Source organism: Bacidia gigantensis, assembly GCF_019456465.1.
Source record: "Bacidia gigantensis strain McMullin 20006 chromosome Unknown contig_180, whole genome shotgun sequence".
In the NCBI taxonomy this organism is placed as follows: Eukaryota; Fungi; Ascomycota; class Lecanoromycetes; order Lecanorales; family Ramalinaceae; genus Bacidia; species Bacidia gigantensis.
The window spans coordinates 2,859,138-2,881,020 of NW_025408596.1; the positions used below are offsets into that span (position 1 = coordinate 2,859,138).

Below are 21,883 nucleotides of genomic sequence, written 5' to 3' on the forward strand. Positions count from 1 at the left end.
AACAATCTTGCAGGTTATTTCGCGCAATTGGATTCCCCGCCGCGCATTTTCTTCAACATGAGACCGCGCTAGCCGACCAATTAAATCTAGTCCCAAGCCTAGCTATCATAACTCCTTCCCCTCGTTCATCTATGAGTTCGCTTTTGAGCAGCCTTCCACATCATCATCTACGAAGACTCTCGCCGCCATGTCTACAATTACCCGAACACTGCGCAATCTTCGCAAGATTGGCATAAAAGAATACGCCCACCAATTGCAAAACATTGGAGACACGAAAGCCGGAACGCTCATTGCAACTGATCGATATGGCAACAAGTATTACGAGAACCTAGAAGATGAGTTACCGTGTATGAAGCACCGAAGTGGAGGCCTTGAGGCATTCAATTCACCTGGGTCGCAGATCTCAGCTAATCCGCTTGCTACAGTGCGGACTCGATGGATCCACTACAAGCAGAGCGAATACGATCCTTCACAAATTGAACCAGGTTGGCACGCTTGGATGAGCTATCAGCTTGATAAGCCTCCAACGGAAGATCCATTATTGAGATTGGGGCAGAGGACATGGGAGATTTCTGAGCATAGGCCGAATCTGACTGCGAGCCGAGCGGCCTTCAAGACATATTCAACGTGAGTGATGTGCAGTTTGTCCGAACCAGCATCTACGTTTGCAACATTGGGGATGCTCCTTCCATCATATACCTTACTGACCCATTCGGCAAAACAGGGTGAAGCCCAAGATACATGCTTGGGTACCAGAGGCCAAATCGAGGTAGCGCGTGGTTAATAATGATTGATGTATATATTTTGCAAGCCATCATTTAGCGGGTGTCTTGATGCAGTAATGAACCGTATCCTTTCATGTGCGCCTACAGCCGGTGATGGAATTCAAACGACCAAGTCGCACGTCTAAACCCATTCAATTCCTCGAATTCGAAAGCTTACTTTAAATTTATGGGTGCACAAAGCAAGCTAATCAGTGGTTTGAAGCGTACGTTGTAGGTCAACTGTGTATTATCGCCTCGTATCGCTGGCTTTTGAGTAGTACTTTCGTTTACGAGCACTCCTACTCATTACTCGCCCCGGGTTTGCAGTGGAAGGAGCAAGGCTTACATTATCGATAAAGGTAGCCTCGCCAAGCCTGCAAGAGCGCGCCTCGCTTTCGCGTCGACCTCGAGGGATCAGATGTGTAAAGTGCGTCGAGTGTCGCAGAGCCCTGATTTCCGATGGCCATAATTGCAGCACCGCGTTTGAACTATGCCAAAGCGTAAAAGACAAAATGCAGAGGCAAATGCCGGCCATGAAGACCTCAGTGGGAGTACAGCAGCCAGTGGACGTGAGGGCGCAAAGCATTCGGAGTTGAATATCTACGACATACCATCCTCCGCCCAGAAGACCCCCAAACGGAAACGAGGAAGGCCTCCGGGAAGTACCAACAAACCTAAGCCTACACCTAACAGCAATCTCACAACGCCTTCCAAAGGTAAAGTTTTATTCTCGAATAGAAACGGGTATCGCGATTCGCCTTCCGCTACGAATGGATCACGCAGCGCACTCAGCTCAAAGCGGAAGGATAAAGCAGACACTCATCTGAATGCTACGAGCAGAGAAGACTTGGACGATGGAGATGATGAAGATCACCTCGTGCGAAAGATTCGAGAAGAGCGTAGGGATGTCAGTAGACTCTCGGAGGATGCAAGCTCGGATGACGAAGCAAGGAGTCCTATGCTTGCAACGCCCTCCAAGAAGACACCTGGGAAGCGTCGAAAAGGAAAATCTCCAACCCCGCCACAGGATCTTCCACCTCATGAGAACTATTTCTGGCAGAATCGGCCAGGCCGAGCGAAGACGTCAAATAATACCTTGTCGTCCGTCTCTTTACTTACGCATGAAGAATATCATGAACATATATCGGCGTACGAAGACCCTCTTGCTGAAGCATACGAGAATTTGCACCAGATACATTCAAATTCTTTTCCTCAATGGGCCTTCGAGCTCTCTGAAGACTTCAACATCTGTCTGTATGGATATGGTAGCAAAAGGCGTCTCGTTACAGACTTTGCACAGTACATGCACGATCATCTGCCGACTCCGCCGAAGATTCTGATAGTCAATGGCTATTCGCCAACGGCCAACTTACGCACAATCCTAGCCACTCTGGCCACCTTAGTCTACGACTGCAAATCCAACGAAATACCTTCGAACCTCGGCTCTCGTCCTCAGGACATGCTCAGCACACTCTTCGTAGAGCTCAACTCACACCCACCAGACGAGCCCATATGCATCTTCATCAACTCCTTAGATGCGCCACCCTTACGTCGCTCACCTATTCCAACGCTCTTAGCCCAACTCGCTTCGCACCCATCAATCCATATGCTAGCAACATGTGATCAGCCGAATTTTCCCCTCCTCTGGGACGTCGGACTGCGTGAACAGTATAATTGGGTCTTCCACGACACCACAACTTTCATATCTTATGGCGGGGTTGAGGTCCCAAATGTTGTAGATGAAGTGAACGAGCTTCTCGGCCGCAGCGGTCGAAGCGTGAAAGGCAAAGGCGGCGCAAGTTTTGTGCTGAAGTCTTTACCGGAGAGCGCAAGGAATTTGTATCGCATCTTGATCGCGGAGATTCTTGCGGCCACTGATGAAGACAACGCTGTTGACGAAGATGCCGATGAAGATGGTCAGGCTAGGATTAGTGCAGGTGAGCTGGGTGGTCTTGAGAGGAAAGCGCTATATCAGAAGGCTGTGGAGGAGTTTGTTTGTAGTAATGAGATGGGCTTTGGACAACTCCTTAATGAGTTTTATGACCATGATATGCTTGTTGATAGAATAGCGAGTGACGGTACAAAATTACTTGGGGTGCCTTGGAGAAGAGAAGAATGTGAGGAGATCCTCGAGGAACTCGTAGATTGAGTAGACCTCGAGGTGGATTTTTCTTCCACCTTGTACAGGTACGTATTGAATTTTGTTATATAATACTCAGAGGCAAAGCACCCTCGAGCATATCTAGCAAAATATTTTATCCTCTAGTCTGGCGTGATGTCTATTTTGCCGTCATGTCTGGTAGGGCCGGAGGATCAATTGCCCCTGAGTAATAAACACAACTTCCACCAGACCATAGTATACACGCTCTGTGCTTGCTTCAACATGCAAATCTCCTCACCTGTCTCAGTCTCAGAGGGGTGCCGTCTCCCTTTCCAGCCATTTCATTGTTCTCTTATCCCCCTCAAAGAATTCCTTCGTCTTCTCCAAGATCTCTTTATGATATTCATCAACCCAACTCCTCTCTTTCTCGGTCAATAGGCCGACATCAATCAGCTTCCTACAATACGGCACCATCGTAACGTGCTCAAACCCAAAATACGGCTTATTACCAAACCGATGGGTGGTTTTCACCTCCTTCACCATAAAGATATTCTCGATCCTAATTCCGAAATTCCCGTCTTCGTAATATCCAGGCTCGTCCGAAATAACGTTACCTGCAGCAAGAGGTACTTCACTAGATTGGACACGCGCGCTGATACCGATAGGTCCTTCGTGAACGTTGAGATAGCTTCCAACACCGTGACCCGTCCCGTGGCGGTAATCGAGGCCTTCAGCCCAGAGGTGCTGGCGCGCTAGCACGTCGATGGCGAAGCCAGTCGTGTCTTTGGGAAAGACGGCTTGATCGAGGGATATGACACCTTTGAGGACAAGGGTGTAGGCTTTGCGTTCCATGTCAGTGGGAGTGCCGAAGTGAAGAGTGCGGGTGGTATCAGTAGTGCCATCGAAGTATTGAGCGCCAGAGTCGCAGAGATATACAGCTTTGGGGTCAATGATGGAGCAATTACCGGGTTCGGGTTTGTAGTGGATCACTGCTGCGTTTGGGCCGGTGGAGGAGATGGCGTCGAAAGATAGACCCGCAAAGTGCTGTTTTTGGGAGCGGATTTGCTCAAGCTTGTCGGCGCCTTGGACTTCGTCCAGGGTACTTCCTTTCTCGACGAGCTCTTCTTCTAGCCAAGCGAAGTACTCCGTTAGGGCAGCACCGTCACGCACGTGGCACGCTCGCATTCCTTCCAGCTCGGTCTCATTCTTGACGGCTTTCTTGTCCCCTACTGGGCTTCGGACTTCGTCGACTTTCTCCTCTCCTCCAAGCTCTAGACTGAGCGCCCATGAGGCTTTCGTAGAGATCATGTACTTTCTCTGTGGTGTCGGTGGAGTATGCCCTTGTTTGGCGGTCTGGTTATCACCTACCGCTTCCGGAGCTTGGCTCAGCGACATGACATCGCCTAGAATATCATCGTAGGGCCGAATCTCGATTGAGGGACCAAGATGCTGCCGAGCTTGTTCATCGAGTTTGCTTTCATCTACGTATAATGAAGCTTTGGTCGGTGTGACAATGGCATAGGAGAAGAAGACCGGATTAAATGGTATACTATCATTAGGTCAGGATCTTGCAACAAGAAAACACCCGTAAACCTACTCGTTACCACGTAGATTGTACAGCCAAGCAACTTCATCTAGCATAGCTTCATGTAATTGTCAATAGTGAAGGAAAACTCAGACTCTGTGAGAAACCTACAAATAATCAGGCCCGCACTTTTCTTCTTCGCTAGTTCTTTTCTCAGGTTTTCGATCTTTTCGCCTGAACTTTTGCCAGCGAAATCAATCGAAAGAGCTTTGACCGACTCTCGTGGCGTGGGTGGTCGTTTATCTCCCCAAACGAGATCTACAAGGTTTGTTTTGACGGCTTCTAGAGTGCTACCTCCTTTTTTTCTTAGTTTTTCCACCAGTTTGCGGGCATCAGCTAGACGGAATTAAAAAGTATAGAACACATGAGGCCAATGACTACGTACACGCAGTGATAACGGTTGGATCCACACCAGCTGTCCTGCTGCCTTCAGCCTGCTCTACCGCCCTACTCTCCTGTTAAAAAGGCCACATGGACAAAGGATCACAACAAACCAATCCTGCCAAGTCGGTACATCTTCCAGGCCTTGCTTCAGCAGTTGCCAGTTGTTGTCAAGTTGTTTTGATGCTTGGTTAAAGTAGCGGCCATCTGTTGCCAGAGCCGCCTTTTCCAGAGTGATAACTGCGGTGCCGGCTGAGCCGCTGAAACCGCAAATAAATTCTGTCAAGTTAGTATGTGCTTCATGGTATCCGTGAATAGCTGTTCACCTCGACGAGCATCGCACGCAGCGATATATTCGGATTGATGACTGTCTTCTGATGGCACGACTAGACTTCTTGTCAGACTCAATAGCGATACTGAAAGGGAATGATAATGTATACTGTAAACATCAACATTATGCTTTTTCATAAGCTGTCGAAGCTGCTTTAATCTTTCAGTAGTATTGACTGTCTCCATGTTGACTCTATGTATAGCAGTAGTACCGAAAAATCTCACGTGTGAATGTGCCGATAAACGAAGACCAAACGAAGTAATTCTACGAGCTGTTGCACAAAAAGGTAGATGTATGGAGAGCATGAGCTGTCTTCATAGAGAAACCAATGAAAATCAACATTGATGGTAGGTATATAGGAGTTCAATGTATTGATCAACGCGGAGCGTTTCCGCTTCAATTAGATATTTATATTTTCCCAAATTCACAACCTGTCTTGTAGTACCAAATTACCATCGATTCTGTAGTGAATGTAATCTAGATCAGAGAATGGCTCGGAAGCCTTCGTTCCCGTCCCCCACCACTTTGCGTGCGCACAGCTGCTTATATCACCTTCTCATGATATACTTCCTTCCTCCATACTGGTTGAACATTCGATTTGAGCCTACGGATTGTCACACTCTTCGCCAACTTGCTCTCAATCTTCATGAAAGTATGAACAATGTACATAATGCTGCATGGCTCTAAATAGCTTCGATATCTACTTCAACGAAAATGTCTTCAATTGGTAGCCTCGCCTCTAATCCCTCGAGACACACACATGTCACTACAGCCGAGATCTTTCCAGCGGTGGAAGATCTGTTCGAGGTAAGTCTGCAGGCGCACTTGTCTAGTGAAGCTCTTCGATAACGCTTTCCTTAGCTAATGCAAATTCTACATAACCAAAAAGGACCGCCCGACCAGATTCGGTCCGCCACGGAAATTCTTGATCAACTTGTACAATCTCGAGAATGTTCCTTTTACGCGAATGCTTTCCTCCAGAGCAACGAATTCCTGCCTCGCTTCTACGGCGCCACGCTTTATCAGGCGCGGAGCAAGATTATCGTTGACGCCCATGATTCTCTCCTCGATGAACTTCTGTCAGAATGTGAAACCGACCTTTACGGAACGGAGCTGATCAGAGTGTAGTACTTGGTTCGTCACGCTTGTGAATAGACAGGAGAAGTACGCGATTCTGATGAAGATCTGCCACGGCCTTGTCCAACACCGACTGCGACTGTCCCTGAAGTGGAACCAGAGTATCCTAGATCTATGCTCACAATTATATCTGAAGTCAGCAGAAGATCATAGTAGCAAAGAGATGTCTTTATCCTGGATTGTGAAGGTTTTGCACAGTGACCAATTGAAAGCAGTCTTGTGGTACATTACCATACTGGTAGAGGAAGCTACTAAAATCAAATCTTCAGCTCCAGAAATGTAAGTAATTATAGCCGTTACATACCCTTGGTAGCTAAACTCTCTTAGCTGGAGCATTGATCAAAGTGTCGCAGCTGAATTATGTGATATCGACTTGCTACTACGTACCGCTCTAGAGCCCCCTCTGAGAGGCAATGATGGACCTCCTGGTTCGCCAGTCGTGTTCGAATGCTTTCGAGTGTGTAAAAAAATCCGGTCATCGATTGCTTATGCTGACCTAAATAGGCATGTTCAGAATGGGTGCACAGTCCAGATCGAGAAGACGTCAGCAGAAAGACAACTCTTAAAGCCATAATTTCACTGCTCCTAGACTGCCTGGACTTCGACCAATTTTGTTCTCCAGCTTTTGATATGTTCGAGGACCTACTAGATCGCTTCCCTGGATTCTATGATTCGAGTCATCTTAGATCAATAGCAGCAAAGATTGATTCGCCAGCCGGCCGTCGCCTCATCCTACAATTGCAAGAAGGTCAGGAGAGCGATGAAGCCACTGCACTCGTCGGACTGCTAATTGCCTATTCTGATGTCTCCATTCAGGATATTGTTCGAGCTCAACACAGTCATGATAAGGGGGTGAAGGAGTCCTTGCTCGAGGTTATGAGATGCCCTGGCTACCTTGGTGTAGATGATCTTGTCACTCCACGCTTATTTGAAACGTGGACGACATACCTTGGGTTTCTTCAAGAGGTCGAACCGGATGACAGTACCAGGGACGCCGTGGGACAACTAGTGAGCCTTATCGAAATCTGCCTGAACAAATCTTGTTGGCCTGCGGACCCCGAAGAATGCTGGACTAGAGATGAGAGGAAACAATTCAGTACTTGTCGGAAAGACATCATAGATTTGTTTCAGACTGTATACCTTGTGTGTGGGCCGGACCTTTTCCACTTAGTTGCGCGTCAAGCCATGGAATCTTGTGGTCAAAGCCAGTGGATCACTCTGGAGGCTTCTTTGGTCGTCCTAAATGGTCTGTCAGAGACATCAGCTGTGTCTGAAGCAAGTATACACAAGACTGTCTCAATTGTCCTTAGTTCTCCGATTTTCGAACCGATTGATATTCGGTCACCATGGTTCCGTCTTAGGGTCAAGCAAGAGCGACTCAACATGATTTTGAGCTACGCTGCCTTCTTTGAGAGTTATGCCCATATGCTGCCGGCATGCTTGAAGTTCGTATTTCAATGTTTGGATGATATGCAAGTTGGCGGTCTGGCCGCTAAATGCATATTGCGGTTGACTACACTATATCGCGACGAGATGACAAACGACTTGGAGACCTTTTTGCGAGTCTGGAAAACTATCTTTGATAATGAGGAATATGATAGTGACGTCAAAGAAACATTTACAAATGCAATCGCGGTCATCATACAAGCCCAACCCACAGATATCGCTAAATTTTGGCCGCTCAAAGACATTATTAGTTTGATCGAATGCAGACTGAATCTAGGATTGGATGACTTGCCTACGAATCATATTCAGGGCAAATTAAAGATCTTGAACGCTTTACGCTGCGTGGTGCGGTTAGGTAAAGGCTTGCAGGCCCCTGACGAACTCTCAATTGTGTCTTCGGAACCTTCATTGAATCCTCAATTCTGGACCCAAGACGCGGGCAAGAGGTTACAAGAGGCCCTGCTTGGAATTATTGAGCTTGCAATCAGGACTCTGCCTGACTCCATCCTTGTCATTGAATCTATATGTGACATTTTCCGTGCTGGCTATCACGAAACTATGCCAGGACTCTTCGTCTTTCCGCCCACAGCAACAGCAAAATTTGTTCTTGCGACGAATACGTACATGCCGAGATTGGATTATGTCTTTGAAACGGCAGGTATGATGCTGGGTACGCAGTCGGTGACATCAGATATTATTGTCCAGGAGAGTGCACAAAGCATGTTAGAACATGCAAAGAGAATCGTCATGGCTGCAGGTTAGACAATCCGTAGATAATCCTTGATAACTGCAAGGTAGCTGAAAGCGAGATCTAGATGATCACCCGCGTGATCCTGACCTAATGTCAGGCATAATCAAATTGATGGCTAAAATGGTTCCTCATTACCTTAAGGAGCTTTTTCGGGCTCAGAGAGACGCTCTGAGCCTCTTTCAGATCACCATAGCGGGCATTCAGGCACAAGAATTGCCCTTGAAACAAGCATCGACTCATTTTTGGGTGAGGGTACCACTGAACGCGCTGCCTGCTTCAAAATTATCTGACTTCGAGCCAGGCAACATTATTTCAAAGCTACGACTTAGACGAAAAAGTAACAAACGTGCAAGAGGAAGCAATCCGAACCTTGTGCCTGTCTGTTTGCAAAGCACTGATTTTCCAAATTGCTGGTCTCGAACAGCGTAAGAATCTTGATACAATAACTGATCCCGTCAAGAAGTTCATCTTTCACCGCCCTATGATGGCAAAACCCTGCATTCTTCAGGCTTTGAACGACCCGGAATTTCCTAATCAACATATAAGTGGGCAAGAAAAGCGGCTCTGGTTGGATAAGATTATGAGGTAAGTGTTGGATAACGTCGCTGTCGCTTCATATCCATAATCTAATATTGAGTACAAGCCTTCGCGGAGCAAGAGCCACAAATATTGCAGTCAAGGATTTCTGGAACCTTTGCCAGGATAGGTAGACAAGCACACCAATTAATTCAAAATTGAAGGTCAAAGTGAATAAGCTGTAGGAGTGACTGATAAATCAATGCTTGAGAAGTGCGAGGTCATGATTGCATACTTCTAGAAAGCAAATGCGGACACGGGTTGGTGTCATGCTGGTGCAATCAACCGTAGCAGTGCACTTACAAGCAATGTGATAGATGGTATCCTATTCTAGAATGACGCAAAGGCAGATAGCGCAAACGTGAATCCGAAACTTAGATTGAAGGCGACGTTGTCCCTAAGCAACGATTGCACGTCTATTCTGTTGGAGATGCGCTGTAGCACAGAAGTTGGCACAAGAAGGCCATAAGACCAAAGTCGCTAGACCTGAATTTAGTCGTTGGATCATTGAGAATCTTGTAGGAAGACATACCTCTGTAACGAGTAGCCCAAAGCCCAAAGTCAAAGTCGATATCGGGCCCGAGAAGAAGAGAAATACCAAGCCGGTTGTTAATCCTAGAGAACAACAAAAGTCAGATCTTGAAACTGGACATCTACTTTGTACAAGTCATATATTCCTTTGGCTCGGTTTATCCATCTAGTTCCCAGGCTCCAGTTTCAGAAACAAAGATAATCCGATCACGTACCGAGAACGCTGCCCTTTGTGAGTTGCCTTATTGCTTGAGGGTTCAATTTGCCATTCTTGAAGATCGGCACCTTCCTCTCTCGCTCACTGGAATGCGCATTACTTGACGATGCTCCAATGCCGTATGTCCCCGGTGTAGCATCACAAAGACGAGTCTGCCTGCGCGATTGATGTAGGAGAAAAGGGGGTAGAGCAAAAGTCGTCGTGAGGCCAAGGGTCCGGAATGGACGAGAGCGACGGAGTAGGAGAGATGCCATAGTCTGCAGTCGCTGATAAGTACAAAAATCGGGAAAGTTGGCAGGCCACCCTTTCATTTGATACCAAAAGACGTCGGCCGGGCGCGTCGATCTTCCAGCGCGCAATGACGTCCACAATTAAGGCTCAACGGTCGCGGCAAAAATAGAGTTATCCGCTAGCGTGAACGGCTCTTGGCAACGTGCCGATCTTCGGAGTCGAGTCTCGGCTGTCGAACAATTATCAGAGTCATCGGTTTTGGAAGTATATTCGCCGTTGATAGCCGGTTGCTTGATTTGAAGACACCCCAATACTCCTACCTATCCTTGAGTCTACCTGAATGGCCTTTTTCCCCTTTGGCGAAATTCTCCAAAAATCCAGCCCTCACTGAGATTTTGGCCCGCTTCCGAGCATTGGGAGGCAACATCAATCCTACACTTGAGATCTTACATACTACATTTTTGCTTTCATACACAAGATGGCGATAAACGACACTCCCTTCCCTAATGGCACGACACCGTCAAGCACTGCTTCCTCTGTGGAGAATCCTCAGAATTTCACTGTAAAAGCAGGCCTCGCAAAGATGCTAAAGGGCGGAGTCATAATGGACGTGGTGAATGCGGAGCAGGCACAAATAGCAGAAGAAGCTGGAGCATGTGCAGTCATGGCTCTTGAACGGGTCCCAGCAGACATTCGTGCTCAGGGTGGAGTCGCCCGTATGTCAGACCCACAGATGATCAAGCAAATCATGGATACTGTCACGATTCCAGTTATGGCAAAGGCAAGGATAGGGCATTTTGTAGAGTGCCAGATATTGGAAGCAATAGGCGTTGACTATATCGATGAGAGCGAGGTCTTGACGCCCGCAGATACGGTACATCACGTCGAGAAGCATCCGTATAAGGTGCCATTTGTGTGTGGATGTCGAAATCTTGGGGAGGCTTTGAGGAGGATCGATGAGGGCGCAGCGATGATCCGGACAAAGGGGGAGGCAGGGACTGGAGACGTCGTTGAAGCTGTGAAGCATATGCGAACTGTCAATGCGGAGATCAATAAAGCGAAGAGTATGAGCGATATGGAGCTGAGGGTATACGCAAAGGAGCTGAACGCGCCTTTCCACCTTTTAAAAGACGCCGCTCAGCTAGGACGTCTCCCGGTGGTCAATTTTGCGGCTGGGGGGATTGCAACACCAGCGGATGCTGCTTTGATGATGCAACTGGGGTGTGATGGTGTATTTGTTGGTAGTGGAATCTTCAAGTCAGGGGATGCGGCGAAGCGCGCCCGAGCCATTGTTCAAGCTGTAACCCATTTCAAGGATGCAAAAGTTCTTGCGGAGGTAAGCGAGAATCTTGGAGAAGCTATGGTTGGATTGACAGTTGGGAAGTTGGAGAAGAGCGAGAGACTGGCGGTGCGAGGATGGTGAGGCTCAAGGATTGTCATTTTGAGATTTGTAGATAGGAGGGAGCCTCCCAAAAGGCGATCTTATTGGTAGCCGCATAATGACCAAAGTATCACTGCAGGCTTGTGATTTGAAAGGGCGTACCCCATTTGCCTCGTCTGAAGCTATCGGGTGTGTCTAGTAGACGGCTTCGACATCGGAAGCAACGCGACCACCCACTGGTTGGGCGATGACAAATCCGGCTAGTGAGAGTCTCCACACCAGTCAGCAACTCACTACCCACATTACCTCAGATGCAACGGCTTTCCGACTTCCTGGATACGGTCTTCGAGCAGCACACTTCAGGTGTTTCCTTCAACAGTTTACTGGTAGCATGATGGAGGGTTTTGTTCAAGGCCGAAGTTTGCGGTAAACACAGTATTCGCATGAGAGCAATGCAGCCGAAGTCTACCCTACAAACCGCGCTTTCCAAAGACGATGACTATTCGCAATATTGGCCAGATTACCTACGGCCAAGCTCAGAAAAAGAATTCAGACAGCCTTTATGTGGTAACATCGAGGGTTGGGGTCCCATAAGTCCTTTTCGCTACGATTTCACGCCATGCTTCCTCGATGTGTGGATCACTGCAGTAGCACTCTTTGGCATTGTCTTTGGGGCGGGCGCGATATGGTTTCTCTTCAAAAGGAGGTCTAAATCACCAGTCCGTAAGAATTGGCACTTCTACACAAAACTTGCTGTTGTCATTGCCCTCCTAGTCACAACCGCCCTCCAGGCCAGCCTCCAGGTCGCAGCACTCCCGGATGTCTGGTTTGGTGACTTCCGCTTCTGGACCACTGTGATCTCATTTGCATCATTGCTGGTTATTGGCCTGGTCCAATACTTTGAACATTGGAGAAGTCGTCAGCCGAATGGCGTTGTACTATTTTACTGGCTGCTGCTTCTTATTGCATTTACCGTTAAGCTCAGATCGTTGATCTCGCAGCAAGCCTTCAGATCTCGCACTCCATACTTCGCTACATTCTGCGCCAGCTTTGGTTTGGCCGGCGTCGAATTCATCCTCGAATACTTTGTCCCAAAGAGACAATCCGATTACGACGCATTGGGCGATGAAGATGAATGCCCTTATGAATATGCCGATATCTTCAGTGTCCTCACCTTTGGCTGGATGACTCCACTGATGAAATATGGATATAGAGAGTACTTGACTCAAGATGACCTGTGGAACCTTCGGAAAAGGGATACAACAAGGGTGACAGGATCATCACTCTCCGAAAGCTGGAGTGACGAGTTGGATAAGAAGCACCCTTCCCTATGGTGGGCTATGTTCCGCAGCTTCGGCGGCCCATACTTCAGAGCCACATGCATCAAGACGCTCAGCGATATGCTGCAATTTGTTCAGCCACAATTGCTTCGGCTGCTCATATCATTTGTGGATTCTTGGAAGCAAGGTAGCTCTGAACGTCAGCCAATCGTCCGTGGTGCCGCGATCGCCATTGCAATGTTTGCGGTCTCTGTCTCACAGACCGTCTGCTTGCATCAGTACTTTCAGCGTGCATTTGAGACTGGTATGAGAGTTAGGGCAGCTTTGACCGCTATGATTTACTCAAAATCCATGAAACTCTCGAACGAAGGTCGAGCTGAAAAGTCGACCGGTGATATAGTCAACTACATGGCTGTTGACACTCAACGCTTGCAAGATCTCACTCAGTACGGGCAAATGCTTTGGTCTGCTCCATTTCAAATTATCATCTGCATGGCTTCCTTATATCAATTGGTGGGTTGGAGCATGCTAGCTGGTGTAGGCGCCATGATCTTGATGATTCCAGTCAATGGTGTGATCGCGAAGCTCATGAAAAATCTACAGAAAAAGCAGATGAAGAACAAAGACGCCAGGACACGGCTGGTGACCGAGATTTTGAACAACATGAAAAGCATAAAGCTTTATGCCTGGTCGCAGGCTTTCATGAATAAACTTAATTTCGTGCGTAACGAGCAAGAGCTTAAGACTCTACGTAAGATTGGGGCTGCCCAAGCTTTTGCAAACTTCACATGGACCACCACTCCTTTCCTGGTATCCTGTTCAACTTTTGGAGTCTTTGTGCTCGTTCGTGACGAGCCACTGTCTACAGAAATAGTCTTCCCTGCGTTGACGCTTTTCAATCTTCTTGGCTTCCCGCTTGCTATTCTGCCTATGGTGATAACGTCTATTGTTGAGGCTACCGTTGCCGTCGGGCGATTGACGAGTTTCTTCACTGCTGAGGAGGTGCAGGCAGATGCAGTTGGATGGAGGACAGCTGCCGTCAACATTGGAGATGAGTCGGTCAGAGTACGAGACTCAACTTTTGCATGGGATCGCAATGATAGTCGGAAGTGCCTCCAGGATGTCAGCTTCACTGCGCACAAAGGAGACCTCTGCTGTATTGTAGGACGTGTTGGTTCAGGCAAGACGTCTTTCTTGGAAGCTGTCCTTGGCAACGTGTGGAAAATCCATGGCGAAGTCATTGTTCATGGCGCACTTGCCTACGTCGCTCAGCAAGCATGGGTGATGAATGCAAGTGTGAAGGAAAACATAGTGTTTGGACATCGCTGGGATCCAGCCTTCTATGATCGTACGCTGCATGCATGCGCATTGGTAGATGACATGAAAACCCTGCCCGATGGCGACCGGACTGAGGTTGGAGAGCGTGGTATTTCGCTTTCTGGAGGTCAAAAAGCACGCTTGACGTTGGCCAGAGCAGTCTATGCGCGAGCGGACGTCTATTTGCTGGACGATGTACTTTCAGCGGTCGATCAGCATGTAGGTCGACATTTGATCAATAATGTTCTTGGGCCAAAAGGAGTCCTAGCATCAAAAACGAGAATTCTTGCGACGAATGCAATACCCGTGCTCGTTGAGGCCGATTCCATCACTTTGCTTCGGGAGGGTAAGGTAGTTGAGACTGGTACTTACGATCAATTGATGGCAATGAAAGGGCAAGTATCCGACCTTATCAGAACGGCCAACAATGAAGAAAGTACTACCGAAGGCACCTCATCTCCAAGCGTCGACGAAAGCGAAGGCTCAAGTAGCGCAGTGAGCGAAGATCTAAAGACGGTCTTCGGCCCAGGCAATGCGGAGCAAGAGGAAAAGGATGTTATGAATGAGCCAACAGCCCAATTGGCTCCCATCAGAGTACCTACAGATACCATCCGGCATCACAGCAGCGATTCACTCCGAAGAGCTAGCACGGCGTCATTTAAAGGTCCTCACGGCAAGCTTCAAGATGAGGAAAACACAATCATTAAGTCTAAGCAAGCCAAGGAGACCTCCAGCCAAGGGAAAGTAAAATGGGACGTCTATACTGAATACGCTAAAACGAGCAACCTGTTTGCCGTCGCAATATACCTTGTCGCCCTTGTGGCAGCACAAACCGGACAGATTGCGGGTAGCGTTTGGTTGAAACGATGGTCCGAGATCAATCAGTACTATGGAAGTAACCCTCAAGTCGGGAAATACATCGGCATATATTTTGCCTTTGGTATCGGCGGGGCTGCATTAACCGTCGTGCAGACACTAATCCTATGGATCTTTTGCTCCATCGAAGCTTCCCGCAAACTTCATGAAAGGATGGCGTATGCCATGTTCCGCTCGCCAATGGCCTTTTTCGAGACCACACCATCTGGGCGAATCCTCAATCGGTTCTCCAGTGACATCTACAAAGTAGACGAGGTTTTAGCACGGACCTTCAACATGCTCTTTGTCAATGCTGCAAGAGCGTTTTATACCCTTATCCTAATTTCAGTATCTACGCCACTTTTCGTTGCGTTGATACTTCCGTTGACAGGTGTCTATCTGTACATACAGCGATACTATCTACGTACCTCACGTGAACTGAAAAGACTTGACAGCATTAGTCGAAGCCCTATCTACGCTCATTTTCAGGAATCACTTGGAGGCTTGAATACCATTCGCGCTTATCGTCAACAAGCAAGATTCGCACTCGAGAATGAATGGCGCGTGGACGCTAATCTCCGCGCTTACTTTCCTTCGATGAGTGCGAATAGATGGCTAGCCGTCCGGCTAGAATTCATTGGCTCCTTCATCATTCTTGCATCCGCCGGGTTCTCAATTATTTCTGTTGCCAGAGGGAATGGACCATCAGCTGGCCTCGTGGGTCTTGCCATGTCATACGCTCTTCAAGTCACTCAAAGTCTGAACTGGATTGTACGTCAGACGGTGGAAGTTGAAACGAATATTGTCTCCGTAGAGCGCGTACTAGAATATGCAAGACTACCAAGCGAGGCACCTGATGTGATCTCCAAGCGAAGACCGAAGCTCAGCTGGCCTGCAACAGGATCTGTGGCCTTCGAAAACTACTCTGCAAGGTACCGACCGGAACTTGATCTAGTCCTTAAAGATGTCAATCTCCAGTTCAAGTCCCACGAGAAAATAGGTGTTGTCGGAAGAACAGGCGCTGGGAAATCGTCTTTGACTTTAGCACTTTTCCGGATCATTGAGCCTGACGCAGGCCATATAGCTATCGATGATCTGAATACATCCACCATTGGTCTATTTGACTTACGCCAGAGGCTTGCAATAATTCCTCAAGATGCTGCTCTATTTGAAGGTACCATCCGAGACAATCTAGACCCTGGACATGTACACGATGATACGGATCTCTGGAGCGCACTTGGTCAGTAAAAATACTCCGCATCACGATCGTTCAAGCTAGCTGACATCTGCTCAAACTTTTAGATCATGCGCGGTTGAAAGAGCATGTTGCAAGCATGCCTGGTAAATTGGAGGCTAGGGTCCATGAAGGGGGTAAGTTAAGCAACCGAAGTCACTAGAGCCGTCATCTAGATGCCTTTCACAGAAGCTGACGTGAAAATTGTCAATAGGGGCAAACTTGTCCGCTGGACAGAGACAATTAATTTCACTTGCAAGGGCACTGCTGACGCCAACCAATGTCTTAGGTATGGACGATTCTCTCTGGAAAAGCCTGCAAATTATGACTGACTCCTTGTGAAATCAAGTTCTTGATGAAGCGACAGCAGCCGTTGACATCGAAACGGATGCATTGCTGCAAGCGACCCTAAGAAGCAACATCTTCAAAGACCGAACCATCATCACCATTGCACATCGCATCAACACCATCCTAGACTCCGACCGGATCGTCGTCCTTGACCACGGTACTGTGGCCGAATTTGATACACCCTCCGCTCTCGTCAAAAGCAAGGGTTTATTTTTTGAATTGGTTCGAGAGGCTGGCTTACTAGACAGCGTGGAGGGTCAATGACAGAAAATACCAAGCCCAGGCCATTACTGCATGACTGTGGCAGGGAAGCCGTAGCCAAAAGGAGAGTCCCCGCTTTGAAGGGGCAGCCGTGCACCCTTGCCCACATATTCTCGCCAAAGAATCTAGATCTCCTTTGCATCTGAGCACAGACAGGGTGGCAGAGGCGATCATGATGGTCTCCGTCCGCCCCTCCACATCCTTCACCAAGATGGATGTAAGCGTTCAAGAATATCTCCCTCCGTATACGGGGAAGTCGGGCCCTCCGCACTAGCATCCGAAATCTCCTTGCACTACTCCCGAGGTGCTTGCGCAATATAGTGTCTGATCAGCTTGGTGGATGAGGTCACTTGTAGCCACCGTGCAAGCGATCCTCCCCTTCTCCCCTTCTCCCCTCCTCCCATCACAGACTAGCTCCAGGTTCTAAACCTTGTTTCCAGCGTTTGTGTGACAGCTGTCAAGATAACCCTAATCTACGGGCGTCATAACTCCCCTCGTCCCCCCAACAGCAGTTCGCTGCTTGGTGAAGGCCTTACAAAATACAGTCAGATTCTCGAGGTACGACGGTAACACGATACAGATCGATCAGTAGGTAAATCTCAATCATTTGCAGCAGCCGAAAGTATCCCAAGATGCTCGGGGAAATAGCATGTGGGTAGCCGCAGGCGGTGCCTAGCCACATCTCCCATTTTCCCCTCCCCCCCCTCCTTAGGCGCTACGCTGTGTGTGCTGGAGATGCTTCTGAGATGGGAACTAGGATCACGCGCGCTGAATTTCAAATTTCAAGCATTCAATTCCCGTGGCGAAGCCCAATCAAATGGAAATCCCTGTGAGACCGTTTATCTACCGATATTCGATCGATTACCGCCTTGCACCTCCGAGAACTTTCCTCGTCCTACGAACCCTGCTATATCTGAAGGGTGGATCCGTTGTTGCCGCAACTGATTAAAGTCTTTACTAATCCTTTTCTGTCTTCCGAGAGATCCAATCTCTGAATTGATCTTTGTCTTCTACACATCTGCCTTTTCATCGTCATACCATTTCTTCGAAAGAGTCACCCTCTGCGTTCTGAGAGAGGAAGGGTGCTTTTCCATTCGTTGGGGGCTTACTCCAGCGACCCCACCCCGTGCTTGCTCGTCGTCGCTACAGCGACAATACGGGTTGCCGCATATCTGTATCTACGGTAGGTTCTCATGGACTCGTTCATTGTAAAATACTAAGACTTTTCCTTTGCTGAAAAACTTTGCTGTTTCGTCACTCCTGATTGTTTCTGAACATACTGTGTGCTTTTGTGTGATCCGCGCTCCAGCAATCTTAGCAATGGCTGATGACAATAGCATGGCATGGTTTGTCTTAACGACAGATGACCTCGTGAAAACCTCCTACGTCAGCCCTTGGCCGACGTAACAGAGCAATTCTCATCATACCATCTATCAAAAGGCTTGCCGTGCATATCGATGATACGTTTGAGACCTAAGTACAACAACACGCCACTTCTATGGCGAAAGATCAACAATGCACAAAGGCTCGTCGACCTTCCAAGTCTCACGACCGTGCCGATAAACGGGTCTCCAAGCCTCGCAACCAGCATGCGTCGCAAATGCGTCGTCCGTCTGACGAGGCGACCAACTCATCCAATTCTGAACTAGCTGTAAGTGAATTGACTCTATTACGATCCTTCGGTACTGACAAGATGAGCGTACGATCAAACAAATCGTAGAGCTTCTGAGCACGAGCCCTCCAAGTTGTCGTCAGAGTATTCCCATCAAGACCAATGGCCAGACTTATCGTGTTTCGTTCGCACTGCCGGAGCATGGGGAAAGTCCTAGTGCCATTCCCTTACTTAAGGTTAGCCTCGGTGAGTGAGCGTTCTTTTTATAATATGCTAGCTCTGAATTGTGATCTGATTCATAAACAGAACGCCGTCTTCATGGTCTGGCTGGCGGTCGTAGGTCTGCACCTAATGAATCCTACTTGCCAACACGAAGACACGCACTTGAGCACTCCACTAGTCTGGAGTGGCAGAACCTAAAGGAAGAATCAGTTGAAAGTGGTGATATCAATGATCCTGTCGATGAATCAGATGATGAGTTCCCACTGCTAGACGACAAATATGAGCCCGTGCCGGTCAAAGCTCAAGATATCAATATTGACTTATACAAAGATATGTTCCGCATGCTGAAGCAGAACGGGTGCAAAAAATTGGTGCAGGCATGGCTGAGGAAATGTCATCGTAAAAAGCAAGGAAATTATCCTTATAATGGGGGTATAAACTGGCAAAGGTTTGCGGACTGGGATCCCAATAACAGGGGCAAGCATTCAGCACCTCCCTACTGGCCTGATCAAGTGAATTATGAAGATCCTAATTCCAATAGCTGCCGCCACAAAGAGCCTGATCACCAGAGAAAACATGGTAAGTTTGTTGTACTTCGCGAAAAGAAACAATTGTCAATGATAGCTTCACAGAGCGCCTAAACCTACTTTGCCACTTACTTCGTGTCGGCACAACATACGTCGACTACAACTTTAGCATCGACAAGCTTCAAGAGGGAACAAAAGATACTGTAAATCAACATAAGGACCATTTCCCGCCGCGGGCAGCGGAGATCCTTGAGGACATCTATCGGGCTAGAATGAAGGAGGAAGAATTTTTGAGGGGTGAAGTCGGTTAGTGATTGCAGCTGATCGAGTTTGTCCTCCCCACCTAATTGACGTTCTTAGATGGCGATAACACAATTTGGCTGTTACTTGCCTTACCACCAAAATCAAGTAGGAATGCAGCATGGCTATTACAAAAGAATTCGAGACCCAGGAAAGAACCTAGGAGAGGTTCATCACCAAATAAAGGCCCTCGAAGCCCACTGAGTGGAAATGATTCATCTTCGAACTTATGCTACGCTAGAAGCGAAAGGGACGAGTCTATAGAGACAGACAGTGATGTTGAAAGAGTCGACGCCGGCCACGTCGATCAAGCCACCGAGAAGGACTTGCCTGTGCTTGTAACAACGACCGCTAGTACTGTGCCTGAATTTAGGACGTCGACAATCCCGGGAGTAAGCAGCAAACGCGGGTACCCCTGGCTCCCTAGTAATCGCAACAGCGGCAACAAAACCTCACACTCGTCCTCACAGCAAGACATACAACGCAAAGCATCAAGTTGCACCAGCATCTCCCAAAAAAGTGCGCTCTCTAGCGCTGGGTCATCCATTGTCAGTGAACCAATGCTGACTACTGGTCTATCTGATATGATGGCGATGCCCCGTGAGCTGTCTTCCCAATCGACATCTGGCTATCTTTCCGACAACGTTTCCAGCAGTTCATCGGAACGTATGTTCCCCTCAAACGTATGGAATCCACATCATGCCGGAGAACAGCTAATCACGACAACCATACGCCCTAAGTTCAAATCCTCTGCATCCACTTCCTCTTCTTTTGCTCTCGATGCACCTGTGGCGCATATTGGTGATCATAACAACCTTTTCAATTTTACGACACAACCACTGCATAGGGATCAATGTCAACACAGCGGATCGTCGGATATTGACGTGGCCGGGTCCAATTACTCGACTGCTTTGCCTTGGGGCGTGAACGTGTACACAACGAATGATAAGTCATACACTGTAGACGAAGGCTGGTATAACACCATCTACGACGATCAAAACTGCTTGCCAAACAATAATATGTGTGGTATCAGCGCCAATACTTCGCTCCAATCCAACTTTGAGAGCGTATCAAATCAGTTGCAAAACCCGCCTCTCAACTTGGACATTCCGAACGCGTCAATGCAGACTAGCTTTGGCAGTAATCTGTAATCCTGACTAGCGAGCGTGAGCTTGACAAGCACACTACGTCCGCTCAACATGCTCTTTCTGGTGCCTTCAAGAAGCATATTGATCACGGCCACAACAATTCAGACTTCAATTCAATCAAACTCTCAGTTTCGTATTCATTCGCACTACACTCGAAATTTCTTCCGGACGAAACTCCGATCATTTACACGTGCACGAAAACCAGCCCCTTGGAAGATTTCCTTCTCTCCATCAATTACGCCTAATGGCAAGTTCAAGTACTGCAGACTTCTGCGCCTCCGCGTTAGCAGAACACTCCTTCATCACAACGTCTAACTCTCCTACGGCAAAGATGGGGTATAAACGGCAAGCCTCGGATAATACGGTCTTTGTAAGAGCTCTTTTTATCTCCTGATCTATGAATGGCTTTTGCTAAGTAGAAATATATCTGGTATACTTGAAACTTCAATTGAATCACAGCCAAGCATTGCGAGCCATCGTTATTTTCCTACCTTCCTTTCCTTTGGGATCAGCTTTCACTTCCTCCTTCCTCGATCCTGTACAATTTTGGACCCCCACAATTCTTCGAAGCGCTAAGAAATTGCACAATGAGTGACGTTACAGACCGTTGCAATCCTTTGCCAGTGGCTGAACTAGTTGCATTGGAGGCTTGCAGTAGTGGCAGCTCTGGAGAAAGTTCTAAAACGGCTTCTTCCATTGCTCCCCCAACCCTGCAGCGCTTATGTAGGCTGTCGAATGGAGAAGTATGAACGGGAAAGTGCTTTCGAGGGTTTAATTTTGCTGCACGTGCTAGGCGTAGTCCGATTTCGCCTGTGCTTGTGATTCAATGACACTTCTACGGCTGTGGTACTCGCCTTCATTCAGTGGGTGCATTTTGCCCTCGACGTCCGAGGATTTCCATTTCATATCGCCATTAGAGGTCATCGTCAGCTGATATGTGCTGACGCAGCTGCACTGTACATTGTGGGAGCAGCAGCTCCAAGCACAATTCTGATGGCGAAGTGGTCCGAGGCGGCCGTAGATGGGCTTGAAGGCTGCATCAAGAATGCTTGGGCGTCAGTGCATCAAATCGCTCCTGCAGAGCGTGAGGTTGTTTTGACAGTGTACGATGGAGCCTTTGGTGGCTGGATGTGGAGGATAGCTGCCAACAATGCAGGGTCTAAAACATACATGGGCCACTTGCTGCAGGCTCTACTTTGCTCTCGACATCACTTTAGACGAGTTGGCCTACTTCTCGCCATTTCCTGCAACATCTGCAAATGCCTGGCAAGTCCTAAGATTTGAAGCCGTGATGTCTAGCGTCAAATGCTCTGCTGGCAGCATCTGGTCACTCAAAAGAAATCGGAA

At 48.0% G+C, this 21,883-nt stretch overlaps 7 protein-coding genes across 7 annotated transcripts; 6 read left to right on the forward strand and 1 right to left on the reverse strand.

Moving 5' to 3' along the window:
- Window positions 1–187: 187 nt before the first annotated feature.
- Window positions 188–631, forward strand: KY384_003805 (uncharacterized protein; the record flags this gene model as incomplete). The annotated part of the gene is made up of 1 exon (XM_044812315.1): window positions 188–631. One exon carries the CDS (start codon window positions 188–190, stop codon window positions 629–631), a length of 444 nt encoding a protein of 147 aa, XP_044671448.1.
- A 623-nt stretch (window positions 632–1,254) lies between these two features.
- Window positions 1,255–2,913, forward strand: KY384_003806 (uncharacterized protein; the record flags this gene model as incomplete). Its single annotated transcript, XM_044812316.1, has 1 exon — window positions 1,255–2,913. One exon carries the CDS (start codon window positions 1,255–1,257, stop codon window positions 2,911–2,913), a length of 1,659 nt encoding a protein of 552 aa, XP_044671449.1.
- Window positions 2,914–3,174: 261 nt separating this feature from the next.
- Window positions 3,175–5,347, reverse strand: KY384_003807 (uncharacterized protein; the record flags this gene model as incomplete). Its single annotated transcript, XM_044812317.1, has 6 exons — window positions 3,175–4,414; window positions 4,463–4,508; window positions 4,562–4,786; window positions 4,836–4,897; window positions 4,945–5,110; window positions 5,158–5,347. 6 exons carry the CDS (start codon window positions 5,345–5,347, stop codon window positions 3,175–3,177), a joined length of 1,929 nt encoding a protein of 642 aa, XP_044671450.1.
- Window positions 5,348–5,876: 529 nt separating this feature from the next.
- On the forward strand, window positions 5,877–8,507 carry KY384_003808 (uncharacterized protein; the record flags this gene model as incomplete). Its single annotated transcript, XM_044812318.1, has 4 exons — window positions 5,877–5,969; window positions 6,391–6,578; window positions 6,627–6,758; window positions 6,827–8,507. 4 exons carry the CDS (start codon window positions 5,877–5,879, stop codon window positions 8,505–8,507), a joined length of 2,094 nt encoding a protein of 697 aa, XP_044671451.1.
- A 2,022-nt stretch (window positions 8,508–10,529) lies between these two features.
- On the forward strand, window positions 10,530–11,474 carry KY384_003809 (uncharacterized protein; the record flags this gene model as incomplete). The annotated part of the gene is made up of 1 exon (XM_044812319.1): window positions 10,530–11,474. The coding sequence occupies one exon, from the start codon at window positions 10,530–10,532 to the stop codon at window positions 11,472–11,474; it is 945 nt and encodes a 314-aa protein (XP_044671452.1).
- A 401-nt stretch (window positions 11,475–11,875) lies between these two features.
- KY384_003810 (uncharacterized protein) lies at window positions 11,876–16,730 on the forward strand (the record flags this gene model as incomplete). Its single annotated transcript, XM_044812320.1, has 3 exons — window positions 11,876–16,124; window positions 16,187–16,255; window positions 16,468–16,730. The coding sequence occupies 3 exons, from the start codon at window positions 11,876–11,878 to the stop codon at window positions 16,728–16,730; spliced, it is 4,581 nt and encodes a 1,526-aa protein (XP_044671453.1).
- Window positions 16,731–18,225: 1,495 nt separating this feature from the next.
- Window positions 18,226–20,539, forward strand: KY384_003811 (uncharacterized protein; the record flags this gene model as incomplete). The annotated part of the gene is made up of 5 exons (XM_044812321.1): window positions 18,226–18,378; window positions 18,483–18,585; window positions 18,646–19,140; window positions 19,167–19,394; window positions 19,449–20,539. 5 exons carry the CDS (start codon window positions 18,226–18,228, stop codon window positions 20,537–20,539), a joined length of 2,070 nt encoding a protein of 689 aa, XP_044671454.1.
- Window positions 20,540–21,883: the final 1,344 nt, after the last annotated feature.